Consider the following 20,635-nt stretch of genomic DNA (forward strand, 5'->3'; position numbering starts at 1 on the left):
ACAAATATAAAGTATACAATGCAGAATAGTCTTATTTATACTTGACATAAAGACCAGTAAACCTAAACCAACAACAAATATAAAGTATACAATGCAGAATATGCTTATTTATACTTGACATAAAGACCAGTGAACCTTAACCAACAACAAATATAAAGTATACAATGCAGAATAGTCTTATTTATACTTGACATAAACACCAGTAAACCTAAACCAACAACAAATATAAAGTATACAATGCAGAATAGTCTTATTTATACTTGACATAAAGACCAGTGAACCTTAACCAACAACAAATATAAAGTATACAATGCATAATGGTCTTATTTATACTTAACATAAAGACCAGTAAACCTAAACCAACAACAAATATAAAGTATACAATGCAGAATAGTCTTATTTATACTTGACATAAAGACCAGTAAACCTAAACCAACAACAAATATAAAGTATACAATGCAGAATAGTCTGATTTATACTTGACATAAAGACCAGTGAACCTTAACCAACAACAAATATAAAGTATACAATGCAGAATAGTCTTATTTATACTTGACATAAAGACCAGTAAACCTAAACCAACAACAAATATAAAGTATACAATGCAGAATATGCTTATTTATACTTGACATAAAGACCAGTGAACCTTAACCAACAACAAATATAAAGTATACAATGCAGAATAGTCTTATTTATACTTGACATAAAGACCAGTGAACCTAAACCAACAACAAATATAAAGTATACAATGCAGAATAGTCTTATTTATACTTGACATAAAGAACAGGGAACCTAAACCAACAACAAATATAAAGTATACAATGCAGAATAGTCTTATTTATACTTGACATAAAGACCAGTAAACCTAAACCAACAACAAATATAAAGTATACAATGCAGAATAGTCTTATTTATACTTGACATAAAGACCAGTGAACCTTAACTAACAACAAAAATAAAGTATACAATGCAGAATAGTCCTATTTATACTTGACATAAAGACCAGTGAACCTTAACCAACAACAAATATAAAGTATACAATGCAGAATAGTCTTATTTATACTTGACATAAAGACCAGTGAACCTAAACCAACAACAAATATAAAGTATACAATGCAGAATAGTCTTATTTATACTTGACATAGAGACCAGTAAACCTACACCAACAACAAATATAAAGTATACAATGCAGAATAGTCTTATTTATACTTGACTTAAAGAACAGTGAACCTTAACCAACAACAAATATAAAGTATACAATGCAGAATAGTCTTATTTATACTTGACATAAAGACCAGTGAACCTTAACCAACAACAAATATAAAGTATACAATGCAGAATAGTCTGATTTATACTTGACATAAAGAACAGTAAACCTTAACCAACAACAAATATAAAGTATACAATGCAGAATAGTCTTATTTATACTTAACATAAAGTACAGTGAACCTAAACCAACAACAAATATAAAGTATACAATGCAGAATAGTCTTATTTATACTTGACATAAAGACCAGTAAACCTAAACCAACAACAAATATAAAGTATACAATGCAGAATAGTCTTATTTATACTTGACATAAAGAACAGTAAACCTTAACCAACAACAAATATAAAGTATACAATGCAGAATGGTCTTATTTATGCTTGACATAAAGAACAGTGAACCTTAACCAACAACAAATATAAAGTATACAATGCAGAATGGTCTTATTTACACTTGACATAAAGACCAGTGAACCTTAACCAACAACAAATATAAAGTATACGATGCAGAATAGTCTGATTTATACTTGACATAAAGAACAGTAAACCTAAACCAACAACAAATATAAAGTATACAATGCAGAATAGTCTGATTTATACTTGACATAAAGAACAGTAAACCTAAACCAACAACAAATATAAAGTATACAATGCAGAATAGTCTTATTTATACTTGACATAAAGACCAGTGAACCTTAACCAACAACAAATATAAAGTATACAATGCAGAATAGTCTTATTTATACTTGACATAAAGAACAGTAAATCTTAACCAACAACAAATATAAAGTATACAATGAAAATAGTCTTATTTATACTTGACATAAAGAACAGTGAACCTAAATCAACAACAAATATAAAGTATACAATGCAGAATAGTCTTATTTATACTTGACATAAAGACCAGTAAACCTAAACCAACAACAAATATAAAGTATACAATGCAGAATAGTCTGATTTATACTTGACATAAAGAACAGTAAATCTTAACCAACAACAAATATAAAGTATACAATGCAGAATAGTCCTATTTATACTTGACATAAAGAACAGGGAACCTTAACCAACAACAAATATAAAGTATACAATGCAGAATGGTCTTATTTATACTTGACATAAAGAACAGTGAACCTTAACCAACAACAAATATAAAGTATACAATGCAGAATAGTCTTATTTATACTTGACATAAAGACCAGTGAACCTTAACCAACAACAAATATAAAGTATACAATGCAGAATAGTCTTATTTATACTTGACATAGAGACCAGTAAACCTAAACCAACAACAAATATAAAGTATACAATGCAGAATAGTCTTATTTATACTTGACATAAAGACCAGTAAACCTAAACCAACAACAAATATAAAGTATACAATGCAGAATAGTCTTATTTATACTTGACATAAAGACCAGGGAACCTTAACCAACAACAAATATAAAGTATACAATGCAGAATAGTCTTATTTATACTTGACATAAAGACCAGTGAACCTAAACCAACAACAAATATAAAGTATACAATGCAGAATAGTCTTATTTATACTTGACATAAAGACCAGTGAACCTAAACAAACAACAAATATAAAGTATACAATGCAGAATAGTCTTATTTATACTTGACATAGAGAACAGTGAACCTAAACCAACAACAAATATAAAGTATACAATGCAGAATAGTCTTATTTATACTTGACATAAAGAACAGTAAACCTAAACCAACAACACATATAAAGTATACAATGCAGAATATGCTTATTTATACTTGACATAAAGACCAGTGAACCTTAACCAACAACAAATATAAAGTATACAATGCAGAATAGTCTTATTTATACTTGACATAAACACCAGTAAACCTAAACCAACAACAAATATAAAGTATACAATGCAGAATAGTCTTATTTATACTTGACATAAAGACCAGTGAACCTTAACCAACAACAAATATAAAGTATACAATGCATAATGGTCTTATTTATACTTAACATAAAGACCAGTAAACCTAAACCAACAACAAATATAAAGTATACAATGCAGAATAGTCTTATTTATACTTGACATAAAGACCAGTAAACCTAAACCAACAACAAATATAAAGTATACAATGCAGAATAGTCTGATTTATACTTGACATAAAGACCAGTGAACCTTAACCAACAACAAATATAAAGTATACAATGCAGAATAGTCTTATTTATACTTGACATAAAGACCAGTAAACCTAAACCAACAACAAATATAAAGTATACAATGCAGAATATGCTTATTTATACTTGACATAAAGACCAGTGAACCTTAACCAACAACAAATATAAAGTATACAATGCAGAATAGTCTTATTTATACTTGACATAAAGACCAGTGAACCTAAACCAACAACAAATATAAAGTATACAATGCAGAATAGTCTTATTTATACTTGACATAAAGAACAGGGAACCTAAACCAACAACAAATATAAAGTATACAATGCAGAATAGTCTTATTTATACTTGACATAAAGACCAGTAAACCTAAACCAACAACAAATATAAAGTATACAATGCAGAATAGTCTTATTTATACTTGACATAAAGACCAGTGAACCTTAACTAACAACAAAAATAAAGTATACAATGCAGAATAGTCCTATTTATACTTGACATAAAGACCAGTGAACCTTAACCAACAACAAATATAAAGTATACAATGCAGAATAGTCTTATTTATACTTGACATAAAGACCAGTGAACCTAAACCAACAACAAATATAAAGTATACAATGCAGAATAGTCTTATTTATACTTGACATAGAGACCAGTAAACCTACACCAACAACAAATATAAAGTATACAATGCAGAATAGTCTTATTTATACTTGACTTAAAGAACAGTGAACCTTAACCAACAACAAATATAAAGTATACAATGCAGAATAGTCTTATTTATACTTGACATAAAGACCAGTGAACCTTAACCAACAACAAATATAAAGTATACAATGCAGAATAGTCTGATTTATACTTGACATAAAGAACAGTAAACCTTAACCAACAACAAATATAAAGTATACAATGCAGAATAGTCTTATTTATACTTAACATAAAGTACAGTGAACCTAAACCAACAACAAATATAAAGTATACAATGCAGAATAGTCTTATTTATACTTGACATAAAGACCAGTAAACCTAAACCAACAACAAATATAAAGTATACAATGCAGAATAGTCTTATTTATACTTGACATAAAGAACAGTAAACCTTAACCAACAACAAATATAAAGTATACAATGCAGAATGGTCTTATTTATGCTTGACATAAAGAACAGTGAACCTTAACCAACAACAAATATAAAGTATACAATGCAGAATGGTCTTATTTACACTTGACATAAAGACCAGTGAACCTTAACCAACAACAAATATAAAGTATACAATGCAGAATAGTCTGATTTATACTTGACATAAAGAACAGTAAACCTAAACCAACAACAAATATAAAGTATACAATGCAGAATAGTCTGATTTATACTTGACATAAAGAACAGTAAACCTAAACCAACAACAAATATAAAGTATACAATGCAGAATAGTCTTATTTATACTTGACATAAAGACCAGTGAACCTTAACCAACAACAAATATAAAGTATACAATGCAGAATAGTCTTATTTATACTTGACATAAAGAACAGTAAATCTTAACCAACAACAAATATAAAGTATACAATGAAAATAGTCTTATTTATACTTGACATAAAGAACAGTGAACCTAAATCAACAACAAATATAAAGTATACAATGCAGAATAGTCTTATTTATACTTGACATAAAGACCAGTAAACCTAAACCAACAACAAATATAAAGTATACAATGCAGAATAGTCTGATTTATACTTGACATAAAGAACAGTAAATCTTAACCAACAACAAATATAAAGTATACAATGCAGAATAGTCCTATTTATACTTGACATAAAGAACAGGGAACCTTAACCAACAACAAATATAAAGTATACAATGCAGAATGGTCTTATTTATACTTGACATAAAGAACAGTGAACCTTAACCAACAACAAATATAAAGTATACAATGCAGAATAGTCTTATTTATACTTGACATAAAGACCAGTGAACCTTAACCAACAACAAATATAAAGTATACAATGCAGAATAGTCTTATTTATACTTGACATAGAGACCAGTAAACCTAAACCAACAACAAATATAAAGTATACAATGCAGAATAGTCTTATTTATACTTGACATAAAGACCAGTAAACCTAAACCAACAACAAATATAAAGTATACAATGCAGAATAGTCTTATTTATACTTGACATAAAGAACAGTGAACCTTAACCAACAACAAATATAAAGTATACAATGCAGAATGGTCTTATTTACACTTGACATAAAGACCAGTGAACCTTAACCAACAACAAATATAAAGTATACAATGCAGAATAGTCTGATTTATACTTGACATAAAGAACAGTAAACCTAAACCAACAACAAATATAAAGTATACAATGCAGAATAGTCTGATTTATACTTGACATAAAGAACAGTAAACCTAAACCAACAACAAATATAAAGTATACAATGCAGAATAGTCTTATTTATACTTGACATAAAGACCAGTGAACCTTAACCAACAACAAATATAAAGTATACAATGCAGAATAGTCTTATTTATACTTGACATAAAGAACAGTAAATCTTAACCAACAACAAATATAAAGTATACAATGAAAATAGTCTTATTTATACTTGACATAAAGAACAGTGAACCTAAATCAACAACAAATATAAAGTATACAATGCAGAATAGTCTTATTTATACTTGACATAAAGACCAGTAAACCTAAACCAACAACAAATATAAAGTATACAATGCAGAATAGTCTGATTTATACTTGACATAAAGAACAGTAAATCTTAACCAACAACAAATATAAAGTATACAATGCAGAATAGTCCTATTTATACTTGACATAAAGAACAGGGAACCTTAACCAACAACAAATATAAAGTATACAATGCAGAATGGTCTTATTTATACTTGACATAAAGAACAGTGAACCTTAACCAACAACAAATATAAAGTATACAATGCAGAATAGTCTTATTTATACTTGACATAAAGAACAGTAAATCTTAACCAACAACAAATATAAAGTATACAATGCAGAATAGTCCTATTTATACTTGACATAAAGAACAGGGAACCTTAACCAACAACAAATATAAAGTATACAATGCAGAATGGTCTTATTTATACTTGACATAAAGAACAGTGAACCTTAACCAACAACAAATATAAAGTATACAATGCAGAATAGTCTTATTTATACTTGACATAAAGACCAGTGAACCTTAACCAACAACAAATATAAAGTATACAATGCAGAATAGTCTTATTTATACTTGACATAGAGACCAGTAAACCTTAACCAACAACAAATATAAAGTATACAATGCAGAATGGTCTTATTTATGCTTGACATAAAGAACAGTGAACCTTAACCAACAACAAATATAAAGTATACAATGCAGAATGGTCTTATTTACACTTGACATAAAGACCAGTGAACCTTAACCAACAACAAATATAAAGTATACAATGCAGAATAGTCTGATTTATACTTGACATAAAGAACAGTAAACCTAAACCAACAACAAATATAAAGTATACAATGCAGAATAGTCTGATTTATACTTGACATAAAGAACAGTAAACCTAAACCAACAACAAATATAAAGTATACAATGCAGAATAGTCTTATTTATACTTGACATAAAGACCAGTGAACCTTAACCAACAACAAATATAAAGTATACAATGCAGAATAGTCTTATTTATACTTGACATAAAGAACAGTAAATCTTAACCAACAACAAATATAAAGTATACAATGAAAATAGTCTTATTTATACTTGACATAAAGAACAGTGAACCTAAATCAACAACAAATATAAAGTATACAATGCAGAATAGTCTTATTTATACTTGACATAAAGACCAGTAAACCTAAACCAACAACAAATATAAAGTATACAATGCAGAATAGTCTGATTTATACTTGACATAAAGAACAGTAAATCTTAACCAACAACAAATATAAAGTATACAATGCAGAATAGTCCTATTTATACTTGACATAAAGAACAGGGAACCTTAACCAACAACAAATATAAAGTATACAATGCAGAATGGTCTTATTTATACTTGACATAAAGAACAGTGAACCTTAACCAACAACAAATATAAAGTATACAATGCAGAATAGTCTTATTTATACTTGACATAAAGACCAGTGAACCTTAACCAACAACAAATATAAAGTATACAATGCAGAATAGTCTTATTTATACTTGACATAGAGACCAGTAAACCTAAACCAACAACAAATATAAAGTATACAATGCAGAATAGTCTTATTTATACTTGACATAAAGACCAGTAAACCTAAACCAACAACAAATATAAAGTATACAATGCAGAATAGTCTTATTTATACTTGACATAAAGACCAGGGAACCTTAACCAACAACAAATATAAAGTATACAATGCAGAATAGTCTTATTTATACTTGACATAAAGACCAGTGAACCTAAACCAACAACAAATATAAAGTATACAATGCAGAATAGTCTTATTTATACTTGACATAAAGACCAGTGAACCTAAACAAACAACAAATATAAAGTATACAATGCAGAATAGTCTTATTTATACTTGACATAGAGAACAGTGAACCTAAACCAACAACAAATATAAAGTATACAATGCAGAATAGTCTTATTTATACTTGACATAAAGAACAGTAAACCTAAACCAACAACACATATAAAGTATACAATGCAGAATAGTCTTATTTATACTTGACATAAAGACCAGTGAACCTAAACCAACAACAAATATAAAGTATACAATGCAGAATAGTCTTATTTATACTTGACATAAAGAACAGTAAACCTAAACCAACAACAAATATAAAGTATACAATGCAGAATAGTCTGATTTATACTTGACATAAAGAACAGTAAACCTAAACCAACAACAAATATAAAGTATACAATGCAGAATAGTCTTATTTATACTTGACATAAAGACCAGTGAACCTTAACCAACAACAAATATAAAGTATACAATGCAGAATAGTCTTATTTATACTTGACATAAAGAACAGTAAACCTTAACCAACAACAAATATAAAGTATACAATGAAAATAGTCTTATTTATACTTGACATAAAGAACAGTGAACCTAAATCAACAACAAATATAAAGTATACAATGCAGAATAGTCTTATTTATACTTGACATAAAGACCAGTAAACCTAAACCAACAACAAATATAAAGTATACAATGCAGAATAGTCTTATTTATACTTGACATAAAGAACAGTAAACCTTAACCAACAACAAATATAAAGTATACAATGCAGAATAGTCCTATTTATACTTGACATAAAGAACAGGGAACCTTAACCAACAACAAATATAAAGTATACAATGCAGAACGGTCTTATTTATACTTGACATAAAGAACAGTGAACCTTAACCAACAACAAATATAAAGTATACAATGCAGAATAGTCTTATTTATACTTGACATAAAGACCAGTGAACCTTAACCAACAACAAATATAAAGTATACAATGCAGAATAGTCTTATTTATACTTCACATAGAGACCAGTGAACCTTAACCAACAACAAATATAAAGTATACAATGCAGAATAGTCTTATTTATACTTGACATAAAGACCAGTGAACCTAAACCAACAACAAATATAAAGTATACAATGCAGAATAGTCTTATTTATACTTGACATAAAGAACAGTGAACCTTAACCAACAACAAATATAAAGTATACAATGCAGACTAGTCTTATTTATACTTGACATAAAGACCAGTGAATCTAAACCAACAACAAATATAAAGTATACAATGCAGAATAGTCTTATTTATACTTGACATAAAGACCAGTGAACCTAAACCAACAACAAATATAAAGTATACAATGCAGAATGGTCTTATTTATACTTGACATAAAGAACAGTGAACCTTAACCAACAACAAATATAAAGTATACAATGCAGAATAGTCTTATTTATACTTGACATAAAGACCAGTGAACCTTAACCGACAACAAATATAAAGTATACAATGCAGAATAGTTTTATTTATACTTGACATAAAGACCAGTGAACCTTAACCAACAACAAATATAAAGTATACAATGCAGAATGGTCTTATTTATACTTGACATAAAGACCAGTGAACCTTAACCAACAACAAATATAAAGTATACAATGCAGAATGGTCTTATTTATACTTGACATAAAGAACAGTGAACCTAAACCAACAACAAATATAAAGTATACAATGCAGAATAGTTTTATTTATACTTGACATAAAGAACAGTGAACCTTAACCAACAACAAATATAAAGTATACAATATTCAAGATAATAACCAAAAACAGCAAAATTTCCTTAAAATTATCAATTCAGGGGCAGCAACCCAACAACGGGTTATCCGATTCATCTGAAAATATCAGGGCAGATAGATCTTCACCTGTTTAACAATTCTACCCCATGTCAGATTTGCTCTAAATGCTTTGGTTTTTGAGTTATAAGCCAAAAACTGCATTTTTCCCCTATCTTCTATTTTTCTATTTTTAGCCATGGCGGCCATCTTGGATGGTTGGCCGGGTCACCGGACACATTTTTTAAACTAGATACCCCAATGATGATTGTGGTCAAGTTTGGTTTAATTTGGCCCAGTAGTTTCAGAGGAGAAGATTTTTGTAAAAGTTAACGACAACGAAGGACGACAAGTGATGAGAAAAGCTCACTTGAAAGGCCAGGTGAGCTAAAAATATAGGTCACCAATGAGTTAAAAAAGATATTTCAATTTTAATGCCAAAAATGGCATTTTTGCACAAAAGGGAGATAATTTGGAACTTTTCAAATGATATCTACATTTTTAAAGTCACCTGAGGCCAACATGAATTGATTTTTTGGAATGATTCTTGTACCATAATGATAAAGTAATAACTACTTAAGGTAATAAATGAAATTTGTAATGAAAAATTATTGTTAAATTTTTTTCTGAAAATCTTATACCCGCGAGCCTCCTTAAGAAAACTGTTGGTATCATTCATTAAGTGTATTAATAAAAAGGTTTTTCCCTCCATGTAAAAGTTAAGCACAGATTGACTTCTTCATATTTAGTTTAACCTGTTTATTATACAGGTATTTCATAATGAACTTAAAAGTTGTACTTTATTATATTTTATCTGCAGCTGTTTACTCTCAACTATTGTATTTGTATTTATATTGTAATTGTACTTTCTCTGTTGACTTGTATTTAGTTTTTAGAGAATAAAATATCTATCTATCTAATAAGAATAAAACTGTATGTTACCTCTTTTGTTTTCACCCAAGGACTGCATCCTTGATCTGTTAACAATTTTGTTACATCAATCCGTCCAAACTGAGCAGCATAATGTAAAGCTGTTTTTCCATCCTATAACAAGATAAAAATATAAACATGTTAATGGTGTGTGATAAAAAAAAATCATGAGAGGAGTCAAACAATTTACCAAATGTAAGAAATATAACATCGGGTAAGAAAATATCCAATTATATTTGTGTATAAACTATTAATTGGTAGATTAAGATATAAATTCACTTTTTCTGATTCAGTGAAACAAAAAAAGGTAAACAAAAATAATACTCTTAATTATATAAGTGTAATAAGTCAAATAATAGCAACCCTCACTTTATATAAGTCTCACAAGTATTTGTTGTCCATTTAACATGAATGATTAACAATATGATTTTATGTTGATTCAGTAGCATGGTCAAAGTTGAAAACAAAACTTTTTTCAAGAAACATGAAAACGAGTAATATTTTCTGATTCAGTACGAAGTGACAAGAAAAATGAGACCCCACTTTATATAATTCTGTCATGTATTTGTTATTTTTAAAAGATGTTTTACATTAGATCTGAAGAATTAACATTATCTAACTAAAGAAACTAACAGAACTTGTTCTCATCAACTTCTCATTAAAATCAGATGTTTACAAAATAATTTTTCGTCACGAAACAAAATAAAACCTTTACTATCTGATTCAGTTCTGTGTTACGAATAAAATGAGACCCCACTTTATATATTTCTAACAAATATTTGTTGTCCATTAAACCTGTCTATTTAACAACATGATTTTGTGTAGATTCTGTATAAAGTTGTGTTTGGTCATAGTAAGGTGATTATATCTATCACTACCCTGGATGTAGCTTCTAACTGACTGCCGTGACTGACTAGGAAAGTCACCACCTCCAGGTGTCCTCTCCAAGCCGCCAACATTAATGGTGTCCTTCCTCTCTGTAATATCAACATATAACAGACATCAAAACTTGTGTCATAAACTGGACAATGTTGTGTAATAAATATAAACAAAATATATATCACATAAATCAGTGGTCAAAACTGAATAAAATGACCAGTCACACTTTTATTTATATTCTACATAAACAACAAATAAACAACATGTTTTATTGTGAGATGTCAGAACTTCCATCAGAACTGTCAGGTTAAAAAAAAACTTTTTTCTAGAAACATAAACAATATTTATATCAATGGACTCAGCTGGACAAGACAATTAAAATGAGACCCCACTTTATATAATTCTAACAAATATTTGTTGTCCATTAAATCTGTCTGATTAACAATGATTACGTAGAATCATCAAAAGTTTAAAAAAATTACTTTTTTCAAGAAACATTAAAACGAGTTATATTTTCTGATTCAGTACGAAGAGACAAGAAAAATAAGACCCCACTTTATATAATTCTGTCAAATATTTGTTATTTTTAAAAGATGTTTTACATTAAATCTGTAGAATTAACTTTATCAGACTAAAGATGTTAACACAACTTGTTCTCTTTAACTTCTGATTAAAATCAGATGTTTACAAAATAATTTTTCGTCAAGAAACAAAATTAAACCTTTACCCTCTGATTCAGTTCTTTGTTACGAATAAAATGAGACCCCACTTTATATAATTCTAACAAATATTTGTTGTCCATTAAACCTGTCTGATTAACAACATGATTTTGTGAAGATTCTGTATAAAGTGATGTTTTGTCAGAGTAAGGTGATTATATCTATCATTACCGAGTCTCTAGCCTCTAACTGACTTCCCTGAGTGACTAGGAAAGTCACTACCTTCAGGTGTCCGAACACAGCCGCCAACATTAATAGTGTCCATCCCTCCTGTAATATCAACATATAACAGACATCAAAACTTGTGTCATTAACTGGACAATGTTGTGTAACAAATATAAACAAAATATATATCACATGAATCAGTGGTCAAAACTGAATAAAATGACCAGTCACACTTGTATTTATATTCTACATAAACAACAAATAAACTACATGTTTTATTGTGAGATGTCAGAACTTCCATCAGAACTGTCAGGTTAAAAAAAAAAACTTTTTTCAAAAAACATTAAAACGAGTTATATTTTCTGATTCAGTACGAAGAGACAAGAAAAATAAGACCCCACTTTATATAATTCTGTCAAGTATTTGTTATTTTTAACAGATGTTTTACATTAAATCTATAGAATTAATATTATCTAACTAAAGATGTTAACACAACTCGTTCTCAACTTCTCATTAAAATCTGATGTTTACAAAATAATTTTTTGTCAGGAAACAAAATAAAACCTTTACTATCTGATTCAGTTCCGTGTTACGAATAAAACAAGACCTCACTTTATATAATTCTAACAAATATGTGTTGTCCATTAAACCTGTCTGATTAACAACATGATTTTGTGTAGATTCTGTATAAAATGGTGTTTAGTCAGAGTAAGGTGATTATATCTATCATTACCGAGTCTGTAGCCTCTAACTGACTTCCCTGAGTGACTAGGAAAGTCAATACCTCCAGGTGTCCTCCCTCAGCCGCACACATTAATGGTGTCCTTCCAACCTGTAATATCAACATATAACAGACATCAAAACTTGTGTCATAAACTGGACAATGTTGTGTAATAAATATAAACAAAATATATATCACATGAATCAGTGATCAAAACTGAATAAAATGACCAGTCACACTTGTATTTATATTCTACATAAACAACAAATAAACAACATGTTTTATTGTGAGATGTCAGAACTTCCATCAGAACTGTCAGGTTAAAAAGAAAAACTTTTTTCTAGAAACATAAACAATATTTATATCAATGGACTCAGCTGGACAAGACAATTAAAATGAGACCCCACTTTATATAATTCTATCAAATATTTGTTGTCCATCAACCTGTCTGATTAATAATGATTACGAAGAATGATCAAAGTAAAAAAAAAAAAAATTTCAAGAAACATTAAAACGAGTAATATTTTCTAATTCAGTACGAAGAGACGAGAAAAATAAGACCCCACTTTATATAATTCTGTCAAGTATTTGTTATTTTTAAAAGACGTTTTACATTAGATCTGTAGAATAAACATTATCTGACTAAAGATGTTAACACAACTTATTCTCATCAACTTCTCATTAAAATCAGATGTTTACAAAATAATTTTTTGTCAAGAAACAAAATAAAACCTTAACTATCTGATTCAATTCTGTGTTACGAATAAAATGAGACCCCACTTTATATAATTCTAACAAATATTTGTTGTCCATTAAATCTGTCTGATTTTAAAACAACATGATTTTGTGTAGATTCTGTATAAAGTGATGTTTGGTCATAGTAAGGTCATTATATCTATCATTACCCTGGTGTCTATGGCTTCTAACTGACTTCCCTGAGTGACTAGGAAAGTCACTATCTGCAGGTGTCCGTACTCAGCCGCCAACATTAATGGTGTCTGTCCATACTGTAATATCAACATATAACAGACAACAAAACTTGTGTCATAAACTGGACAATGTTGTGTAATAAACAAAATATATATCACATGAATCAGTGGTCAAAACTGAATAAAATGACCAGTCACACTTGTATTTATATTCTACATAAACAACAAATAAACAATAGATTTTATTGTGAGATGTCAGAACTTCCATCAGAACTGTCAGGTTACAAAAAAAAACTTTTTTCAAAAAACATTAAAACGAGTTATATTTTCTGATTCAGTACGAAGAGACAAGAAAAATAAGACCCCACTTTAAATAATTCTGTCAAGTATTTGTTATTTTTAAAAGATGTTTTACATTAGATCTGTAGAATTAACATTATCTAACTAAAGAAGTTAACACAGTTTGTTCTCATCAACTTCTCATTAAAATCAGATGTTTACGAAATAATTTTTCATCAGGAAACAAAATAAAACCTTTACTATCTGATTCAGTTCTGTGTTACGAATAAAATGAGACCCCGGTTTATATAATTCTAACAAATATTTGTTGTCCATTAAATCTGTCTGATTAACAATGATTACGTAGAATGATCAAAGTTTGAAAAACAACTTTTTTCAAGAAACATTAAAATGAGTTATATGTTCTGATTCAGTACGAAGAGACAAGAAAAATGAGACCCCACTTTATATAATTCTGTCAAGTATTTGTTATTTTTAAAAGATGTTTTACATTAGATCTGTAGAATTAACATTATCTTACCAAATATGTTAACACAATTTGTTTTCATTAACTTCTCATTAAAATCAAATGTTTACAAAATAATTTTTCGTCAAGAAACAAAATAAAACCTTTACTATCTGATTCAGTTCTGTGTTACGAATAAAATGAGACCCCACTTTATATAATTCTAACAATAATGCGTGGTCCATTAAACCTGTCTGATTAACAACATCATTTTGTGTAAATTCAAAATAATGATCAAAGCTTAGAAAATATTTAGTGGTATTTCCGTGTAAAATGTTGGCTGCTTCATATCTTATGAGTTGTTGTGTATAAGGGTAATATAGCAATGGTGTGTGTTTGTGGTGAGTATATTAAAATGTAATAGAGCAATGATTGTGTTGAGTATAAGGATAATATAGCAATGGTGTATGTTTGTGGTGAGTTTAAGGGTAATATAGCAATGGTGTATGTTTGTGGTGAGTTTAAGGGTAATATAGCAATGGTGTATGTTTGTGGTGAGTATAAGGGTAATATAGCAAAGGTACATGTTTGTGGTGAGTATAAGGGTAATATAGCAATGGTGTATGTTTGTGGTGAGTATAAGGGTAATATAGCAATGGTGTATGTTTGTGGTGAGTATAAGGGTAATATAGCAATGGTGTATGTTTGTGGTGAGTATAAGGGTAATATAGCAAAGGTACATGTTTGTGCTGAGTGTAAGGGTAATATAGCAATGGTGTATATTTTTGGTGAGTATAACGGTAATATAGCAATGGTGTATGTGTGTGGTGAGTATAAGGGCAATATAGTAATGGTGTATGTTTGTGGTGAGTATAAGAGTAATATAGCAATAATGTATGTTTGTGGTGAGTATAAGGGTAATATAGCAATGGTGTATGTTTGTGCTGAGTATATTAGGGTAATATAGCAATGGTGTGTGCGTGTGGTGAGTATAAGGGCAATATAGCAATGGTGTATGTTTTTGGTGAGTATAACGGTAATCTAGCAATGGTGTATGTTTGTGCTGAGTATAAGGGTAATATAGCAATGGTGTATGTTTGTGCTGAGTATAAGAGTAATATAGCAATGGTGTATGTTTGTGCTGAGTATAAGGGTAATATAGCAATGGTGTATGTTTGTGGTGAGTGTAAGGGTAATATAGCAATGGTGCCACATGTCATGTTCAGTACAGGAGTGGTAAATGAGTGTTGTATAATCAGGGGTCACATGTCATGTTCAGTACAGGAGTGGTAAATGTATGTTGTATAATCAGGTGTCACATGTCATGTCCAGTACACGAGTAGTAAATGCAGGTTGTATGATCAGTTGTCACAGGTCTTGTTCAGTACAGGAGAGGTAAATGTATGTGATATGATCTGGTGTTATGTCATGTTCAGTACAAGAGTGGTATATGAAAGTTGTCTGATCAGGTGTCACATGTCATGTTCAGTACAAGAGTGGTAAAGCATGTTGTATAATCAGGTGTCACATGTCATGTTCAGTACAACAGTGGTAAATGAAAGTTGTATGATCAGGTAGCACATGTCATGTTCAGAACAAGAGTCGTAATGCATGTTGTATGATCAGGTGGCACATGTCATGTTCAGTACAAGAGTGGTAAATAAAAGTGGAATGATCAGGTGTTACATGTCATGTTCAGTACAAGAGTGGTAAATGAAAGTGGTATGATCAGGTGTCACGTCATGTTCAGTACAAGAGTGGTAAATGCGACACAGGTTATGTTCTTCTCATATATGTTATGATGGTATGATACTAAACCCCTAACGGGAAGGATTGTGCCTGATGTTCATATGATGAAATCATAATCTTTCAGTCAGTTTAATTGAAGTCTGGAGCTGGCATGTCAGTTAACTGCTAGTAGTCTGTTGTTATTTATGTATTATTGGCATTTTGTTTATTTTCTTTGGTTACATCTTCTGACATCAGACTTCTCTTGAACTGAATTTTAATGTGTGTATTGTTATGCGTTTACTTTTCTACATTGGTTAGAGGTATAGGGGGAGGGTTGAGGTCTCACAAACATGTTTCACCCCGCCGCATTTTTGCGCCTGTCCCAAGTCAGGAGCCTCTGGCCTTTGTTAGTCTTGTATTATTTTAATTTTAGTTTCTTGTGTACAATTTGGAAATTAGTATGGCGTTCATTATCACTGGACTAGTATATATTTGTTTAGGGGCCAGCTGAGGGACGCCTCCGGGTGCGGGAATTTCTCGCTAAATTGAAGACCTGTTGGTGACCCTCTGCTGTTGTTTTTTATTTGGTCGGGTTGTTGTCTCTTTGACACATTCCCCATTTCCATTCTCAATTTTATGTTGTATAATCAGGTGTCACATGTCATGTTCAGTACAGGAGTAGTAAATGAATGTTGTATGATCAGGTGTCACATGTCATATTCAGTACAGGAGAGGTAAATGCAGGTTGTATACTCAGGTGTCACATGTCATGTTCAGTACAGGAGAGGTAAATGCAGGTTGTATAATCAGGTGTCACATGTCATGTTCAGTATAGGAGTAGTAAATGAATGTTGTATGATCAGGGGTTACATGTCATGTTCAGTACAAGAGTGGTAAATGCAGGTTGTATAATCAGGTGTCACATGTCATGTTCAGTACAGGAGTAGTAAATGAATGTTGTATGCTCAGGTGTTACATGTCATGTTCAGTACAAAAGGGGTAAATGAATGTTGTATGATCAGGTGTCACATGTCATATTCAGTACAAGAGTGGTAAATGAATGTTGTATAATCAGGTGTCACATGTCATGTTCAGTACAGGAGTAGTAAATGAATGTTGTATGATCAGGTGTCACATGTCATATTCAGTACAGGAGAGGTAAATGCAGGTTGTATAATCAGGTGTCACATGTCATGTTCAGTACAGGAGTAGTAAATGAATGTTGTATGATCAGGTGTTACATGTCATGTTCAGTACAAGAGTGGTAAATGCAGGTTGTATAATCAGGTGTCACATGTCATGTTCAGTACAAAAGGGGTAAATGAATGTTGTATGATCAGGTGTCACATGTCATGTTTATTACTGGAGTGGTTAACTCAATGTTGTCTGATCAGGTGTCACATGTCATGTTCAGTACAAGAGTGGTAAAGCATGTTGTATGATCAGGTGTCACATGTCATGTTTAGTACTGGAGTGGTTAATGAATGTTGTATAATCAGGTGTCACATGTCATGTTCAGTACAAGAGTGGTAAATGCAGGTTGTATAATCAGGTGTCACATGTCATGTTCAGTACAGGAGTAGTAAATGAATGTTGTATGATCAGGTGTCACATGTCATGTTCAGTACAGGAGTGGTAAATGCAGGTTGTATAATCAGGTGTCACATGTCATGTTCAGTACAGGAGTAGTAAATGAATGTTGTATGATCAGGTGTTACATGTCATGTTCAGTACAAGAGTGGTAAATGCAGGTTGTATAATCAGGTGTCACATGTCATGTTCAGTACAAAAGGGGTAAATGAATGTTGTATGATCAGGTGTCACATGTCATGTTTATTACTGGAGTGGTTAACTCAATGTTGTCTGATCAGGTGTCACATGTCATGTTCAGTACAAGAGTGGTAAAGCATGTTGTATGATCAGGTGTCACATGTCATGTTTAGTACTGGAGTGGTTAATGAATGTTGTATAATCAGGTGTCACATGTCATGTTCAGTACAAGAGTTGTAAATGCAGGTTGTATAATCAGGTGTCACATGTCATGTTCAGTACAGGAGTAGTAAATGAATGTTGTATGATCAGGTGTCACATGTCATGTTCAGTACAGGAGTGGTAAATGCAGGTTGTATAATCAGGTGTCACATGTCATGTTCAGTACAGGAGTAGTAAATGAATGTTGTATGATCAGGTGTTACATGTCATGTTCAGTACAAGAGTGGTAAATGCAGGTTGTATAATCAGGTGTCACATGTCATGTTCAGTACAAAAGGGGTAAATGAATGTTGTATGATCAGGTGTCACATGTCATGTTTATTACTGGAGTGGTTAACTCAATGTTGTCTGATCAGGTGTCACATGTCATGTTCAGTACAAGAGTGGTAAAGCATGTTGTATGATCAGGTGTCACATGTCATGTTTAGTACTGGAGTGGTTAATGAATGTTGTATAATCAGGTGTCACATGTCATGTTCAGTACAGAAGAGGTAAATGTATGTGGTATGATCTGGTGTTACATGTCATGTTCAGTACAAGAGTGGTGAATGAAAGTCGTATGATCAGGTGTCACATGTGAGGTTCAGTACAAGAGTGGTAAATCAATGTTGTATGATCAGGTGGCACATGTCAGGTTCAGTACAAGAGTGGTAAATCAATGTTGTATGATCAGGGGTCACATGTCAGGTTCAGTACAAGAGTGGTAAATGCAGGTTGTATAATCAGGTGTCACATGTCAGGTTCAGTACAAGAGTGGTAAATCAATGTTGTATGATCAGGTGGTACATGTCATGTTTATTACTGGTGTGGTTAACTCAATGTTGTCTGATCAGGCGTCACATGTCATGTTCAGTACAAGAGTGGTAATGCATGTTGTATGATCAGGTGTCACATGTCATGTTTTAATAGTACTGGAGTGGTAAATGAATGTTGTATAATCAGGTGTCACATGTGCTGTTCAGTACAAGAGTGGTTAATGAATATTGTATGATCAGGTGTCACATGTTATGTTTAGTACTGGAGTGGTACTAGTAAATGAATGTTGTATGATCAGTTGTCACATGTCATGTTCAGTACAGAAGAGGTAAATGTATGTGGTATGATCTAGTATTACATGTCATGTTCAGTACAGGGGTGGTAAATGTATGTTGCATAATCAAGGGTCACATGTCATGTTCAGTACAAGGGTGGTTAATATATGTTGTAGAATCAGGTGTCACATGACATGTTTAGAACAGGAGTGGTCAATGAAAGTTGTATGATCAGGTGTCAAGTCTCAAGTCATGGTATTCATCAGTGTAATAAAGTAAATCACGCTATTTCAGTTGTATACAGTAAGAAAGTATCAGACAGCAACCCTTTATCATACAAACTGGAGTGGTATTCATCAGTGTAATGAAGTAAATCACAATATTTCAGTTGTAAACAGTTAGGAAGTATCAGACAGCAACCCTTTGACATACAAACTGGAGTGGTATTCATCAGTGTAATGAAGTAAATCACAATATTTCAGTTGTATACAGTTATGAAGTATCAGACAGCAACCCTTTGACATACAAACTGGAGTGGTATTCATCAGTGTAATGAAGTAAATCACAATATTTCAGTTGTATACAGTTATGAAGTATCAGACAGCAACCCTTTGACATACAAACTGGAGTGGTATTCATCAGTGTAATAAAGTAAATCACAATATTTCAGTTGTATACAGTTATGAAGTATCAGACAGCAACCCTTTGACATACAAACTGGAGTGGTATTCATCAGTGTAATAAAGTAAATCACAATATTTCAGTTGTATACAGTTAGGATGTATCAGACAGCAACCCTTTGACATACAAACTGGAGTGGTATTCATCAGTGTAATAAAGTAAATCACAATATTTCAGTTGTATACAGTTATGAAGTATCAGACAGCAACCCTTTGACATACAAACTGGAGTGGTATTCATCAGTGTAATGAAGTAAATCACAATATTTCAGTTGTATACAGTTATGAAGTATCAGACAGCAACCCTTTGACATACAAACTAGAGTGGTATTCATCAGTGTAATAAAGTAAATCACAATATTT

The 20,635-nt window shown here is 30.9% G+C and overlaps 2 protein-coding genes and 1 long non-coding RNA gene across 3 annotated transcripts in view; 1 reads left to right on the top strand and 2 right to left on the bottom strand.

Moving 5' to 3' along the window:
- LOC143051566 (uncharacterized) overlaps positions 1–20,635 on the bottom strand; it is a 425,778-nt gene that overhangs the window by 364,195 nt on the left and 40,948 nt on the right. The window lies entirely within an intron of this gene.
- Positions 1–20,635, top strand: part of LOC143051550 (uncharacterized) — a 576,970-nt gene that overhangs the window by 275,820 nt on the left and 280,515 nt on the right. The gene's annotated exons all lie outside the window — the stretch shown is intronic.
- Positions 1–20,635, bottom strand: part of LOC143051961 (uncharacterized) — a 353,125-nt gene that overhangs the window by 115,566 nt on the left and 216,924 nt on the right. The window contains exons 7-8 of the mRNA XM_076224938.1: positions 11,559–11,657; positions 10,693–10,794 (exon numbers count right to left, since the gene is read on the bottom strand). Of these exons, the coding sequence (XP_076081053.1) occupies positions 10,693–10,794; positions 11,559–11,657 (201 nt within the window). The remainder of the gene's footprint in view (positions 1–10,692; positions 10,795–11,558; positions 11,658–20,635) is intronic.

The sequence above is a fragment of the Mytilus galloprovincialis genome, chromosome 11 (assembly GCF_965363235.1).
Source record: "Mytilus galloprovincialis chromosome 11, xbMytGall1.hap1.1, whole genome shotgun sequence".
Taxonomy (NCBI): Eukaryota; Metazoa; Mollusca; class Bivalvia; order Mytilida; family Mytilidae; genus Mytilus; species Mytilus galloprovincialis.